The following is a 17,098-nucleotide window of genomic DNA, read 5'->3' as shown; positions in this document are numbered from 1 at the left end:
CAGGAGGCTGAGGTGAGAGGACCACTTGAGCCCACGAGCCTGCAGTGAGCCGAGATTGTGCCACTGCACTCCAGCCTGGGCGACAGAATGAAAGCCTGTCTCAAAAGAAAAAAAAAAGGTTAATATTCTCACTTTTTTTTTTTTTTTTTCAGTTTGGTAGTTTGTGTCCCAAGCTCGGGAGTGCCAGGCAGAAGGCAATGTTAGAGTTGAACTTGTTATGTTTTTATATATAAAAAATAAATGATTGCCAATAGGTGGAGCACAGAGGATTTTTAAGGGCGTGAAAGTGTTCTGTATGGTACTATAATGGGGGATAATGATACTACACACTTGGCAAAACCCATATAATTATGCAACACAAAGAGTGAACCCTTAGTGTAAACTATGGACTTTAGATAATAGTAATGCATTAATATGAATTCATCAGCCATAACAATGTACCACACCAATTCAAGGTGTTAATAATAAGGAAACTGTTGTCTGGGTAGTGGAGAGAGTATCTGGAATCTTTGTACTTTCTGCTCAATTTTTCTGTAAACCTTTTTTTAAAAAGCCAGTTGATTTAAAAAAGAAAAAAAAGATTATGTCCAAAGGGCATTAATATCTCTTGTAATGCCATAGACCAGCTTTCAGGGTTTTGGGCAAAATTGACAATTTACCAACATTAACTTCTTCACTCCACAAGAAATAGACATTTCTCTATATTTAGATCTTTTAATTTTCTCTCAGAGGTTGTTTTGTAGCAGGGGTCAGCAAATTACAATACATGGGCCAAATTCAGCCCCAAGCCTTTTTTCGTAATGCCAATAAACTTAGAATAGTGTTAACATTTTAAACATTTGTCAATTAAAAAAAGAAAACATAGAAGAATATGTGGCAGACCATATGAAACTTGCAAAGCCTATAATATTTACTATCTTATCCTTTACAGAAGAATTCGCCAACCCATTTCGTAGTTTAAGATATGTAGATCTTGCACAACATTTGCTAATTTCTTCCTATGTATTTTGTGAGCTTTTAAATACTATTGTGAATGTTTTTTAAATTTTATTTTTCAATCGTTCATTAGCATTGTGAATAGATAATATAATTGATTTTATATATTGACCTTGTATGCTGGAAACTTGTCAAATTCACTACTTCTAATATTTTCTTTGTAGATTCCTTAGGATTTTCTATATGCACAATAATGTTTTCTATGAATAAAGACAGTATTCTTTGCATAAATAAATGTTTTTTTTTTTCATTAAGGGGCTAATGGAAGAAAACAAAGTTCAAATAACTGTTTTAAATCCTAAGTCTGTCACCATGGGCCAACTGTACGGACAGTTTGATTCAGTGTCCCATGAATGGTCCGATGGAGTCCTTGCTGTCAGTTTTAGAGCATTTGCCTCTTCAGTGGTAAGTTCTAACACTTTCACATGCATATCTTAAAAGGTTAAGATATTTATTTCTGACCAATTTCTGATTTTTTTTTCAAACAAACTAATTGTATCTATAGATTAAGATATCTATTTAAAACACAGTACTGGATATTCTGGCAGTATTTCTGTGAAGAAAAATGTCAGCACCTGCAAAAATGCCGGAGACCTAGCTCCTTTACCCTAGAGGAATACAGAAGAGAGGGTAGGAAAAAAAAAGGACAGGGCAAAGTATTTCTGGTTATTTTCTCTGAAGTGAGATGAACTAAAAATGAGAACATCTGAATGACATGATCCTTTTGCCTCTTCAGTAATGTTCTTCCTCCACCCACTCTTTGGGCTGCTGCTATTGTCATGCCTGCTAATTGTTAGATATACGCCAATGCTTAGAGAAGAAATTGCACACCTTTGGACAATGATGTCTTAAAGTTCCCACACTTTTCCTTTAGCATATTAGAAAGAGAATGACTGCCTTGTGGAAAGCAGAGGAGGCAAGTGGCTTGCCAGCTGCTACTGGCTGTGAATGGAGAGTGGGCACTTACCTACTCCTGGCTTATTCTGCTGCCCACTCTCATGAAAAGAATCCACAGACCAATACATGTTAACTTGGTTGCCATATTTTAGCAGGTTCTGCAGAGTGTGTGATTATATGGAAGACAGCTTGCTAAAGCTGGTAGTATAGGAAAAGGGGCCTAGGCTCAGGACATTCAATTTATCAAATCATTTTTTTAATAAGTGTTTTCTCTCTTCTGACTACCATACATTCTAAACTTGATGCTGTCTACCCACTTAAGGACCTAGCAGAGCATGACTCATGAGTCAGGTAATAATGGATAAAACGTGAAATCTCAGCTCTGCTCTTATTGCTGGAAAGACCTTAGGCAATGAGTGACATAAGGACTGACTCTCATGGGGCAGAGATCTTGCCCAAAGTCAAGTGTTACTAGTAATTTTAATGATAAAAGAAATTGTGGGCACAGGTGAAGCAGACAGAGCTCTGGAATCCTTGATGTGGCTTCTTAGGTCCTCTCTTGCCACAGTGGAGTCACTCTGGCTCAGAATAAGAGATGAAGTCACTAGATAATATATACAATTATATTATTTACACAGAAATAATCATGAGATGCCTCTATTTTATACTTAACAGCTTACGTTACATTTTTCGGGAAGCTGTGTCCCACAAATACTGAGTCTCAGGGAGTTTAAGTAGTTCACCTGAAGTCCACAGCTCGTAAGTAGTAGAGTCAAATGAAAAGTGAGGTCCTTGAGACTGTGAAGCCCAAGATCTTGCCATTGCACAGTAGTGTTTCCCAAAGTGATGCATAACAGGCATGGGAAGCCCACAGCAGAAGAGGAAGTTGATCTCAAGATAATCATCGAGCTGTGGCTCTTCCTTGCTTCCTGAACACAGCTAGAACTGGCTTCTGAGTGTGGGTGTGGGGTGACTTGAGCCTGAGACAGACCCATTGTCTTGTAGATTAATGGAGTTGGCTGCAGGGACTGAGAACGTGCTAATATGGATTCAAATCCTTCACCTCTTCAACTTGAACTCATATTTGCTGAAGGAAAAGCCAGGAATCATTGGTGTATACAAAAAAGGTTGAATTATAAGGATCTGAAAAGGAGAATCAGTCTTTGTACACTCTGGCTAATACCTGGCTACTCTTTCATATCTGTTGAGCATTTACTATATTCTGGACAATGTATAAATATTTTCATATTTATTATATCATTGTGGGACTATGAATGTTATATTGGTTGTAATTTTCTATACCATCAGGAAAGAGTTCAGCCTAAGTGGATGTGTATACGTGTATGCATATGTGTGAATTCATTCAGTGAAGGGGATAAGAAATTTGGTTTAGCACACAAGGGTAATTAATTTGCATAAACATGATACTATATAGAGTCAGATAATCTGAATAATTTTGTTTTTCCTAGAAAGTATATATTTTTTACTTTTATTACTTTCTAAAACATGTTAATATATTTGAGTTCAGAAACACTGATCAAGGGCCAGGTGCAGTGGCTCATGCCTGTAATCCCAGCACTTTGTGGGGGCAAGGCAGGTGGATCTTGAGCTCAGGAGTTCAAGACCAGCCTGGGAACATAGTGAAACCCCATCTCTACCACAAGAAATAGAAAATTTAGCTGGGTGTGGTGGTGCGCACTTGTGGTCCTAGCTATTTGGGAGCTGAGGCAGGAGGATTGCTTGAGCCTGGGAGTCAAAGACTGCAGTGAGCCATGATCACCCCACTCTGCCCTCCAGCCTGGACCACAGAGTGAGACCCTGAAAAAAAGAAAAAGAAAGAAAGGAAGGAAGGAAGGAAGGATGGAAGGGAGGGAGGGAGGGAGGAAAGAAGGAAGGAAGGAAGCAAGGGAGAAAGAATCTTAAGATGACATCTGTCTGTCTTGTCCATGGCATATATAGTATAGGCTTCTTTAGTGATACATATTATATACATCTGTGCACACACACACACACATAGTAATCTTTATTCAAAAAGTGACTTTACATTTTCATGACGAAATTAATCCTAGTACTTATATTTTAAATTTTTGAAATAATATTATTGCACTGTTTCCTTATATTATCATTACGTTTTTGCCCTCTGTTCACATATGCATGAAACAGACTCCAGATAGGAAATGGTTAATTTTTGATGGCCCAGTAGATGCAGTGTGGATTGAGAATATGAACACTGTGCTGGATGACAACAAGAAGCTATGTCTGATGAGTGGGGAGATTATTCAGATGTCACCACAAATGAATCTAATTTTTGAGCCAATGGATTTAGAAGTTGCTTCCCCTGCCACTGTAAGTTCTCCATTTTGACATCTTTTTATAAATTATAAAATGTTATGAATGCATGTATTTGCTTAGTACCTTTGACTTTAAACAAAAAATATCAGCAGAATTTCTTTTAAGAGCAATCTGTGATTCTCAAAGTACAAACGTATCTGTTGACATACCTTGACAAATTTAGTGGTCAGGATGTTTTCCTCTTGGTTTAGGACTATTTGGTAAAGTCAGACACAAAAATCGACATAATGAAATTATATAATATTAAGCTTCCCCCGCCCAAGACTTTGCTGAAGGTTATAAAAAACAGTGGTGCCAAATCATATTTATTTTATAAGCATTATTACCTTGATGGTAACCAATTATGGCTTTCCAGGTTTCCAGATGTGGCATGATTTACATGGAGCCTCACATGTTAGGCTGGAGACCACTGATGTTGTCCTGGGTGAATCTGTTACCTGCGTCAGTCAGTGTTATTCAAAAGGAATTTATAATGGGCTTATTTGACAGAATGGTGCCTGTTTCGGTTGAATTTATTAGAAAGCATACAAAGGTAAGGGAATGATAATTTTAAGATTAAAAAATAAATGGAAAACTCAAATTAGACTTACATATCAATTTTAATGTCTGTTTTTATTATCAGCTAAGAGATATTAAATCAAAACCTTTTTCTGATTAAACATTTAAATTAGAATTCATACAATTCACTAAAAATATTTCAAATGTGGTATATTGATGCTACTCTTTTCTCTCTAAAAAAAAGAGAACTCAAAGGCCCACATAACCATGTCAAAATGTTATTTCTTTTTTCTGATGGGCTATATTGCATTTTAAATAATTTCCATTATTACAATATTATTTATTATCCAAAGTTCCTAAAATAAGCCAGTCAGTCCATGATAGAAGGACTGGAAAGAGGTCCCAAAGTAGGCAAATTCATTTTTCTTTCTTTCAGTACACACTGGGGAGGGGAAGAGGAGGGAGGGGGATGGTGGGAGGGAGGAAAATGACAAGGAAATGGTAATCTCCTGCCTCTGAGAGTGGATGAGCTTCAGCGAGGCTCTTAAACTCTCTCCAGCTGGAAATTACAGAGCAAGAATGTTTAATTTCTGCTTTGGGAGATGCTGACCAAAGGTCTTTTAGAATGACTTTGGCCCTGGAGCAAATGTAGGGAAATAGGGTTGATAGTTCTCTTGATGTTGAAGATATAACAAAAAATCTTGAGGCAGAAGTTTAGCTCAAGGTACAGATTTGGAAAATGGACTTTAAAACCATGTTAATGTAGATTACCTGAAGAAAAAATCCAGAGAAAAAAAGAAGAGAGCAAGGGATAGAATCACAGGTACATGAGTGACAAGAGAGAGGAAAGAGGGAAGAACATCTGAAGGAAGTGACGTGTCTTCCACCCTGCTCTTTCAAGAAGTTTGGGTGTAACTGAAATACGTTGTAGATATGAAGTAATCATGTTTCAAAAACAGTTAACATGTATGAACTGAGGTCATAATAAAATAAGCTTCAGGGCCTTTATGGGGTTTTTTTTTCCAGCATTGTTAGAGAATTTAGATAATACAAATAATAAGCGAATTTTCTATATAACTGAAACATCCTTTCTATAGGAAAGCATGAAACTTATAGTGCAAGCTTTTTAAAATGTGCTGTGCACTTCTGTTATCTCTTGAAGAAATTATGAATGCCTGTTATTTACTATGTAGTAATAAGTATCTGTTTTATTTGTAATGATAACTATTTGTATTTTAGTGTTGCGTCAGTAATACCTAGTCCCACACTTAGAAACTCAGCTGTCATTTCTGATGTTTCTACTGGGGTGGCAACTGAACATGAAGTCACCTGCCTCTAATCTTCAGGGAATCTGTTTCAGAGAGTTAATTTTTACTTGTTAATCACCAAACAATGTGACTTTGGCAATTGGAAGAGAGCTGCGTGGGGAGAAGACAAACGCCTATGAGAACTTGCTATATGCTGCATGGTTCTAGGAGCATTACACGTTATTTCATTTATTTTATAAACTATCATGGTGACAAGCAAAAGAGTAAAGTGCACGACAAGTTCAGCACTCCAGCAAGGTTTTTGAGGGCTCCAAGACTTGGAATTGTATTTCATAGTGATGAGTTTACTATGAGTATTGCTGTGGCTTATACATATGCTCTAAAATGGATTTTACTTATTAAGCATTTTAGATATACAAATTAACTGCCTTCTCTGAAATTTTTTTAGTGTTTTTATTTATAAAATTAGTATACCATGGAATCCATATCTTAAATTAACTACACATGTAACAGCAATTTTTTTAAATTTGAGAATCGATATGAAAGGTTGAAGAGTACACACTACCTAAATGTAACATCCAGTTCTCCCAAGTGAATTGTAATAATAGTACCTACTCATAGATAGTATGAATTTAAAATTATTACTACCTGTTAAAATTAAATGAGCTTAATAAATGTTAGCTGAGGCTATTTTAGCTAGTACCTAATTTAAATTGTTTAGTCATTTTTCTTACTGACTTTTCAGGAATTATCTCCTACTTCCGATACAAACTTGGTCCGATCCTTAATGAATCTAATAGACTGTTTTATGGATGATTTTGCTGATGAAGTCAAACTAAAGGAGAGAAATGATCGAGAAACTTACTCTTTGCTTGAGGTAAGGTCCATTGCCTTCTGTATCCTGCTACAGAAAGACAGGTATCTACTGCTTTCCCGAAAGCTTCCTAATTTATGAAACTCATTTTGCCCCTGAAGTTGGAGACTAGTCAACAGGCGGTAGCTGAAGAGTGAGCAAAGAGCCAGGCCCCAAATTCTGAGTGCTGGTGGGGAAGCTTCTTGACTGGCAGTCATGATGCATCATGAGGTTTGGGTGGAGCCCAGTGATCACCTCAGATCTGCTACTGAAATCTCAGGTCGTTTGACCAGCCTTAGAAATGATCCATTCCCAAAATGTCAGTGACCATTTTGGCAACGAGATTTACCTCCTTTCCAAACTATAATAATGTATTGCTTTTTTTCCCTTGATTTTTCTTCCTTTTTTCATGAGATATAAATTATTTGTGTGTGTGTGTGTGTGTATAAATATATATTTGGATTAAGGAAAGCAAGAAAATATGTAGGTAATCAATAAACCAATTTTTAAAATGGGAATAAAAATATCAGTAGACTTTGGATTTTTTAATGAAAATATTGCTGCATTACTCGTGGTTGAACTTCTACTGTGGTCAATATGGTACTTGCTTAACTTATATGTTTTAAAAGAAATTAATTTTTAATTTAGTGTTAAATGGTTTCTGGAGAGAAAGTCTGTGAGTAGGTGAATAGGGTTGAAGTAGAGTCCAGAACTTTCATGAGCATAGTCCAGAATCTCTTGGCTTTGTGCTTAATAAAAGACCTTGTTTTAAACAAGCAAACAGCCTTCCTACCTTATTGGTAGGTCTTGTCTTCTACCCTGTTTGCTCTTTTTGAGTCTGGAAAGAAGAAAGCTGTATCTTTTGCTTGCAGAATTGCAATTCTAGTTTACACACTTAATGCTCAGATATTACAAATAAAATAATTTAAATTTGTTCTTTTTAAAGTAAACCCACCATATCAAAATTTAAATAGAAAATGGATATGTAGGTTATTTGCCTTATTAAAGTGTGCCTTAATACCTTAATAATAAGTTATTTCTATGTTCCTTTTAATATCAAGCTGCTGTCATGTGTTGAAAATATGAGATTTACTAGATTAATCATTCTGAAGTTTCACTATGGCCAGAATGTATACTTTGTTTTGTATTATCTTCTCTAAGATTTTATAAGACATGCGATTTGATTTTTAAAAACCCTTATGATTACAAAATCCTGAGATGACCTACTAATATATTTGAGCTTACGTGTTTCCTTTCAGAGACACTAATCTGGCTGATCTGATATGTAAGCTTCAGGGACAGATTAAAATTATTCTTTAATTGTTCTTAATCTTCTCATCTTTCCAATGCAGGGCATTTTTCTGTTTTCATTGATCTGGTCCGTTGGTGCTTCTTGTACAGATGATGATCGGTTGAAATTTAATAAGATTCTTCGAGAACTAATGGAAGGTCCAATTTCAGATCGAACTCGAAATATGTTTAAATTACAGAGTGGTACTGAGCAAACATCCTCAAAGGCACTAACTGTCCCATTTCCTGAAAAAGGAACAATTTATGATTATCAGTTTGTCACTGAGGTAAGAGTTCTGAAGCAAGATTTGCAGCTGCCAGCCTGGCAGAGTCCCCTCTCCGACACATAGCATATAATGGCCCTGTGGCCACCTTCATCATCACTATTTACCTTAAGAGACAGCATAGAATAGAGGAAGACGCACTGGCTTGAAGTCAGACAGCTGTAGGTTTGAGTCCTAGTAAAGTCACTTTCTTTCTGTATAGCCATGGACTAGTTGATTTCTCTGAACATAGTTCTTTCCAATGATACTATGAGATAATAATATCTAATGGACCAGTTGCACTCATTAAATAGAATCACACCAGGCACATACTGTTTAAGGACAGCTGTTAGAAGTTCATGGTGCATTTTAGTATACTAGGCACTAAGAAGTCCTGTAGGAATCCAGCTGGTATAATCTTAATTCAGTGCTTCCCAAACGGATTCGAAAATAAAACTTGGGTGGTAGTGGTTTTTGTATAACAACTCCCACAAGTATTGTACTGAGGACCAAGTTTAGGAATATATATTATTTAAATATATACAGATTTAAGTACAATTGGGATCATACCACATCCCCAATGGGCAGCTTTATATCCTTCTTGTTTTCTTAATAATGAGAACAGCTTTCCCTTTCACTAATGTTTCTTCAGTAAACTTGCTTTCTAAAGTCAATTTCCTACCCTTGGACATTGTACTGTTTTTGTTGTTTTTAGATTCTCACTTTTATAAGTACTACTTTGGTAAATATTCTTAGATACAAGTCATTGGGTACATATCTGATTATATCCTTAAGATAAATTTCTAGAAAAGGCATTACTGTATTGCTTTTTGAATTTTTATGGTTCTTGCAATGTATTGCTATGTCACCCCAAAAAGTGCGACTGTGCCCAACACAGATATTTTTACTTTGTTTATTTAATTTCAAATTACTGATAATACTCTGCATTTTCAGGGTAGTTTACAGTTTATTAAGCTTTCTGCAATTGTTTCCATTTCATTTTTCAACACCTTGGTGAAGTGGGAAGGATAAGATTATTTTGCAAGTTTTGCCATTGAGGAAATGGGGCTCAGAGATTTAATGTGATTGTCCCAGGATCACACAACCTCTAAATAACAGTACATTTCAGCGTTTCTGATTCTTTTTTTTTTTTTTTCTTTTTTTGTGGGACTGAGTCTCGCTGTGTTGCCCAGGTTGGAGTGCAGTGGCAAGATCTCGGCTCACTGCAAGCTCCGCCTCCCGGGTTCACACCATTCTCCTGCCTCAGCCTCTCCGAGTAGCTGGGACTACAGGCGCCCGCCACCACGCCCAGCTAATTTTTTCTATTTTTAGTAGAGACGGGATTTCACCATGTTAGCCAGGATGGTCTCAATCTCCTGACCTTGTGATCGGCCCACTTCGGCCTCCCAAAGTGCTGGGATTACAGGCGTGAGCCACCGCGCCCGGTCAGCTTTTCTGATCCTTAATGATTCCTTTCCTATACAGTATCAAAAGACACATGTTTGAAAAGATTATCAAGAATTTGGGAAAGGCACTATTTTCTTCATTGGTTCTAGAAATATTTCTTTATAGTACAATTTTCAGGCTGATGTGAATTTAACACCCCCCCAAAAAAAATTCTCTGCTGTACGCACAGCCTTGTACCTGAAGATACAAGAATGAATAAAGCACAGTGCTACCCTCAGTGAGTTCATAACCTCTTCAGATGACAGTCATGTGCCATTCTGGCCCAAGGAGTCCCATGCATCAAAGCTCGGGCCCAGGGAAGCAGGGGTGGAGGGGGGACCAGCAGGTGCATCAGTGAGGCCTGGTTGTGAAGGAAGGATGGGTCCGAATTCTGATGTACTTTGAATGACCAAGAATTTAGATTTTATTCTGCAAGAAGGGTGGTGGTGTTTTTCTAAGAAGACAGTTATCATGATATTCTTGAATGTTTTTGTTATAAACACTGTCATAGCAAATTAAAATTTTAGTTCTCAAGCTAATTGGATGCAAAGATACGGCACAATGTTAACTCATAATATTAATCTCATATTAAGAAATCTTGCCTGTTCTAGAGATCTGTTACACAGCAATGTGAACATGGTTAACACTACTGAACTGTACACCTAAAAATTGTTAAGGGTAAATTTTATTTTTTTTATACATTTTTTAAAAAGAAATTTTGCCTGCAGTGATAAGCTTATGTTATAAATACTGTTATAAAAGTCAAGCAATATGCAGCTTATCTTCTAGGGAGAAAAAATTCTATATTGGTTAACATTTATTGAATAAAGTTCTTTACTCTTTAGCCCATTGGTTAGTTTAATTTTCTCAATGCCATTAAATAATCTAACATTTGGCCACAATAATTGATTATTAGGTTGGCATAAGCAGTGATTTCAGAGCATCAAAAAACCACAGTACTGCCATTTCATTTGTATTCATGTAAAAGCTAGTTTCTCCTTAATTTACACGTACAATTTAACCTTCAAACTGAGTGTTAAGTGTCTTAAAGGATAAAACAAATGTATACATGTCAGGGTTTGTTGGTCTTAGTCTTTTCTACAATGGCACAGGAGTATAGAGCTTTTTAAAGTATTTTATAACATTCATTACTTGGTTGTTTATTATAAACAGGGAATAGGAAAATGGGAACCATGGATAAAGAAATTGAAAGAAGCTCCTCCAATTCCTAAAGATGTAATGTTTAATGAAATCATTGTGCCAACTCTGGACACAATTCGATACTCTGCATTAATGGAATTGCTGACCACCCATCAAAAGCCTTCAATATTTGTAGGACCAACAGGAACCGGGAAAAGTGTTTACATTACGGTAAGTACTGCAGAAATCTATGTATTAAACTTTGCATAATCTTCCTAAGAATGTTAGTTTTTGCAATAGCAGATAAATAATTTTTTAAAAATATTCAAGTACTTTGATGTTTGAACTGCAGAGAATTTTTGAAAAATTGCCTACTTATTTTTTTTTGTTTTAGCCAAAAGGCCGAGAAGTGATAATTGCCTATTTATTTTTGAAAGTTGATTAATGATATAATGCCATTTTATACCATTAAATTGTTGTCCCATTTATTTTGATATTTTAATAAGAATTGCTTGTTCCACATGAGAATTTCATACGTCTTGAAAAGTGTGTTTTAGTTACACTTGATATTTTCTGAGTTATATCTGAAGGATTATTATGTAGTAACAAGACTGATTTTCCTTAATGATGTCTGGAATTGGCTGTTAGTTAATATAATGCTAGATGCTGTAATAGAAAATGCCACAGTCTCAGTAGCTTTATGCAGCCTGTGGAGGAGAATGAAGATACTTTTGAGGGCCCCTCTTCGATTATAGGTTCCAGTTAATTCACATTCTCCCACAGTAACTGTTTCTAGTTCTTTATTGACTTTAACATTACATCTTACAATCTTTCTGAAATGTATTTGGCAATATAGTTACATAGCCATCCTAGTATTTTTTGTATAATCTCTTTCATAAAACATTGGAATGACATCTCTCATAAAGTAAATGCTTGCATGTATGGGAGTATCCAAGAGGAGGCAGAGATACATTTTCACTGAGAATTTAAATCAAGGAGTGTTTTTGGCCTGGATTAAAAGAAATAATAATAAAAGTGTATAGAAAAATGAGAGATTTATCTAAGATACCACCATGGGTCAGGGAATGGAGACTTAACATGATTGAAGGCAGTGGTTAGAGGAAAATGCAAGCCTTTTGTCATTTATACTTTCATCAATTTCAGCCCAGGCAATAAAGTGCCTAGGCATAAAAACATTACTTTTCACAAACTTAGGAACTTACTTTTGTAATCTGCTTTTAAAACTAATATTGTAAATATTTTTCAATTTCATTATTCCTCTACAAGATGATTTTAAGGGTATTGTAGAATATGATTCTATAATTTTATGATAATTGATTCAAATCCCTAATTTTTCTAACATTTTGCCTTAGAAATAAGATTGCAGGCTGGGCGCAGTGGCTCACACCTGTAATCCCAGCACTTTGGGAGGCTGAGGCGGGGGGATCACTAGGAGATCGAGACCATCCTGGCTAACACGGTGAAACCCTGTCTCTACTGAAAATACAAAAACAAGCAAACAAAAGAAGTAGCCAGGCGTGGTGGCGGGCGCCTGTATTCCCAGCTACTCAGGTGGCTGAGGCAGGAGAATCGCTTGGAGGCAGGAGAATCGCTTGAACCCAGGAGGTGGAGCTTGCAGTGAGCCGAGATCGCGCCACTGCACGCCAGCCTGGGCAACAGAGTGAGACTCCGTCTCAAAAAAAAAAGAAAGAAAGAAAGAAGATTGCATTGAATGTTTTTATAGCTAAGTCTTTGTTCTTATCTTTGCTTATTTGTTTAGGAAAATATCCTAAGCTTCCCGGACATGGAATTGCTGATTTTTTTGATGACTATTAAGCAGTTCCTCATAGAGGTTATTGTCCGCCATGCCCTTCAGGGGGATTTCATTGCTCCAATTAATTAAGAGTTAGTTGTATTGTAAATAATACAAATATAGGGCTAATGTCTCCGAAATTTATTCTTCTGTGAAAGAAAATATTATTTTAAAACAATGCTACATAATTTTAATTTCTCTAAAGTAATATCATTAAGAATGTATTTATATAAACTGCTTAATAAAATTTTGTACATATATTTCATCTGATTGAAAGAATTAAACATAAAATTTACAATTTAAGGTGATTTTTCTCTTCAAATTATTGCATGTCTATTTATATTTTAAATAAACGATGAAAAAAAGTATATTCTATTTAAAGATTACCTAAAAACGTAAGTTAAAACAATACTTTACAACAACAAAAAATTAACTGAAGATACTGGCTGACAGCAAATCTGTTGAGGGATTTTTAATATCTTGATAGTGGCAGGAAGGAATCTATAATTTCATACAATTTACTTTGTTGAGAACTTAAATTAAAATAATTGTTAACAAATACAATATTTAATATTCATTATGGTTATTTCTCATTTAAAGATTAGCTCTATTGGCAAATGAGTATTTTCCCTTTCACATAAATACACAGCTTTTATAGAATAATTTTAATCAACACATATAATTTGCTCATTAAATTGAATAAACAAGTAGTTTTTGTAAGTATGTACTTAATTTTGAGTGTTAAATGTAAACATCAAAAATATTCATCTTTCAGTAGACGAAGTGAAATTTTATCTGTGGGAGTATTATAAGAGGTATTCATTTAAACTGAAGAAGAAGGCTTACCAGACCATAGCTTATGAAAACATAAATTTTGTTTATGTAATTTTTAACGCATCCTGATAAAAAGTGAAAATGTGCCATTTAGAATTTTTAAATCACCTATAAACTCCTGGAATTAGGGTGACATTCTGATAATGGTCTGATTTGTACATTTTATCTCTATATATGACATAAGCAATACACAGAACCATATCTATTGATTGTCCCCTTTAGTCACTTTTCTTTTGCTTTCTTTTTGTTTTCATTTGCATGATCTATTTTTGCTTATTCTTTTTAAGTATTTCTGATCATTTAGACTCAGCATGTCACTGCATTTTTTATTTGTGTTAATCTGAGCCCTTTTTCCTTTTAATAAGGAAACTGACCTCATACATAAATTGACATAATGAGTCATACTTTTGTATTCACATTTTCTGTTTAGCTTTTTATATGCTTTAAACATTTTAATTACTGCTATGATGGTGTGTTTATAATATTTTCTTCTTCCTATTGATTTAGAAGGGTATGTAAACTATTTAAAATTCTTCTAGTGTTAATCTATTTTAAAACACTAAGGTTTTTTTCTAAAGTCTACAATTTTTTTCTAAATTCAGTTTTTAAATTATCAATACTATGAATGAAAGTATCCATTGACCTCCTTCCCCCACCCAGTTAATGAGGAAGAGTGAAATACTGCTATTTATCACCAATACCTTTCACCATCTTCTGGTAAGACAGAGATGTTTTGAAACTTCAGTTTATTTTTGCCAAATTAGTTTTAATATTATGCAGCAACTCTTTTGGAAGTTTTTTACACTAATTACTTTTGGATTTTGGTTTTAGAACTATTTATGATTATTATGGTTAGATTTAGTTCTGTTTTTAGATGGCCTCAATGCTCACTGCCAAACTGTTCACACAATGGCTTATGTATGAGTTGCATTCTTATTTTCATTATTTATTTTTGAGAGACAGGGTCTTGCTCTGTCCCCTAGGCTGGAATGCAGTGGCACAATCACAGCTCACTGCAGCCTTGACCTCCTGGGCTCAAGTGATCCCGCCACTTCAGCCTCCCAAGTAGCTGGGGCTACAGGCATGCACCACCACACCCATCTAATTTTTTATGTAGAAGTGGGATCTTGCTATGTGGCCGAGGCTGATCTCCAACTCCTGGGCTCAAGCAGTCCTCCTGACTTGGCCTGCCAAGGTGCTGGGATTACAGGCTGGAGTCACCACACCCACCCTTTATTTCACTCTTGTTTCATTTAGTTCATGCATCAATCCAACAAAAATTTATTGATTACCTACCATATGACTTCCATTGTTAGCTAATAAAAATATATTATAATACAGTATTTACATAGTACATCATGTAGGCAAGCAAAGTGAAATAATATTTTAGAGTCTTAAGCAATAATTTTTAAAAACTTGTATAAATTTGCTTTACTCAGACATGTCATTCCTTCATTATAGTTGTTGCTCAGAATAGGGAGTTGTTTCTTTAAATAAATAGAATAACTTGTTTTCAAACTATTATTCCTCTTGAAATAATCTATCACTTACATTATAATTATACAATCATAAAAGAAATTTTAATCATAAAAGTCACAAAAATAGAAAAAAATCCTACTTTTATTCTAAACTTCCCCATTTCCAGTTTTTGCTATTCTAACTGGCAATCACAGGTACGAACACAAAGTCTTCAAAGATTTTAAAGAACTTCCATTTTAGAATGTGCTCATTCTGTGAAAAGGAAAATAATTTTAAATTTAAAAAGGTAGCTCCTGCTGGGCTGATGGGAGGAGTAAAAGCCTTCCTCCAGAATCTCTGACCAGCTTGTTACCCTACGTCTTCCTTATTTTCTATATTTGTTCTGCCTCCTCGTACTCCTGGCATGTGTGCTAAATGTAGCCATTAATGAGAACATCATAAGTCCTTTTTAAAATATGTGTTGCCTTGATGAATAGATTAATATTCCAAAGTATGCTTTCAGAATTTCGATTTGCTTAATTATGGTAATGTTTAGTGTATAATCACATCATGAAAAGAGGACTTGCTTGAGGTATTTTACCATTTGATATTTTGGGTTAATGATTTGGTATCTTAATTATAAAGCTGAATGCTGCAAGCATTTAATGCAAGTAAAGTTTAGAACAGTCAAAAAACTTCACTGTTTGCCTTCCTTTATTCATATGTGCACGTGATAGATATTACTGTTCATTAAGAAAATATGTGATTTACATAGGATGTTTTCTAATATATTGGCCCTGAATTGGCAAGGGATTGTGCCCTATACAGAACTCTTGAGGGAGAGAAGGGGAAGAAAGAGTGAGGAGAGGCAATTTTATTTTGAAGAGCTCCTCAGGTTATTCTGGTATGTCCTGTCCCTGGCATACATCTTGATTAAGAACCATTGTAATTCCACCTGCTTTCCAGTGAATTCCATTTTGAAAATACAGTTATATTTTTAAGCTTTCTAACTTACAGAAAGATAGCTTTGTATATAAGTGGAAAGATAATAAGATATATGAAAAAGAACATTCATCTAGAGAGAGACAAATGGCAGTCTGAATTCTTGCCCATCTCGGAGAACTTAGGAAGGTTTCCTAACCTCTGAGTCTGTGTGACTCCATGTTAAGGAGGAATGTGTACTCCTGTGAAAACCAGAGAAGTCACATGCAAGAGGGTGGACAGATGGAGACACTCCATTGGCATGGTAACTGTTATTCCTACTGATTCCATCTATTTGTACAATGTTATGACACTTAAGGTTAAATTCGAGTCTATCAGTAATGATGCTTAGTGTTTATTCTGAAATGTCAAAACATAATTCCAACTATGGCTCATTTTATTATTTTGTTATATAGAATTTTCTTTTAAATCAACTAAATAAGGAAATCTACAAACCTCTGCTAATTAACTTCTCAGCACAAACTACAGCAGCTCAAACTCAGAATATTGTTATGTCAAAATTGGACAAGAGAAGAAAGGGAGTTTTTGGTCCTCCTTTGGGCAAGAGAATGGTAATGACTCTTTGTACAGTACCCGGGCCTATTCATATACATTGCTGCAGTTGGAACAAGGAAACTAAATATCCTGGGGATAGACATCTTTTTGTATAGTTTTTTAATGTCACAAATTTGGATTAAAAGGTTCTCCTAAAAATGTAGTTGTATTTTTATGTGCACTAGACAGCTTGATGTTTAAAACAAGGAGTTGCCCTTTGAGTTGAAGGTAGAATATTCATCTGAGAAATTATCTACCTTCCTAATTTTTTCACTAACATTTTTATTCAGCAGTCTTTGCTGCTTGCTTTTGTAGACCTTCAGCAACACAGCTCTCAATAGATTTACCTGTGTTCTTCTGCAAAGAACACCCTTCTCACCCTAATCACACTTTTCTCATCTATTTTCATGAATTGAAGTGTAGTGCAAGGAAAAAATATGCAGTATATTTAGAA

General features: G+C 35.2%; 1 protein-coding gene across 2 annotated transcripts in view; it reads left to right on the top strand.

The window, feature by feature from the left end:
* The window catches only part of DNAH7 (dynein axonemal heavy chain 7), a 349,153-nt gene that overhangs the window by 183,977 nt on the left and 148,078 nt on the right, over positions 1-17,098 (top strand). For both annotated transcript variants that reach the window (XM_054477799.2, XM_054477800.2), the window contains exons 31-37: positions 1,252-1,401; positions 4,057-4,239; positions 4,601-4,777; positions 6,757-6,888; positions 8,217-8,441; positions 11,037-11,234; positions 16,506-16,661. In XM_054477799.2, coding sequence (XP_054333774.1) covers positions 1,252-1,401; positions 4,057-4,239; positions 4,601-4,777; positions 6,757-6,888; positions 8,217-8,441; positions 11,037-11,234; positions 16,506-16,661 — 1,221 coding nt within the window. The remainder of the gene's footprint in view (positions 1-1,251; positions 1,402-4,056; positions 4,240-4,600; positions 4,778-6,756; positions 6,889-8,216; positions 8,442-11,036; positions 11,235-16,505; positions 16,662-17,098) is intronic.

The sequence above is a fragment of the Pongo pygmaeus genome, chromosome 11 (genome assembly GCF_028885625.2).
Source record: "Pongo pygmaeus isolate AG05252 chromosome 11, NHGRI_mPonPyg2-v2.0_pri, whole genome shotgun sequence".
NCBI classification, from domain to species: Eukaryota; Metazoa; Chordata; class Mammalia; order Primates; family Hominidae; genus Pongo; species Pongo pygmaeus.
Note: the sequence above shows the minus strand (reverse complement) of the source record. Positions and strands in the feature narration are given on the sequence as shown.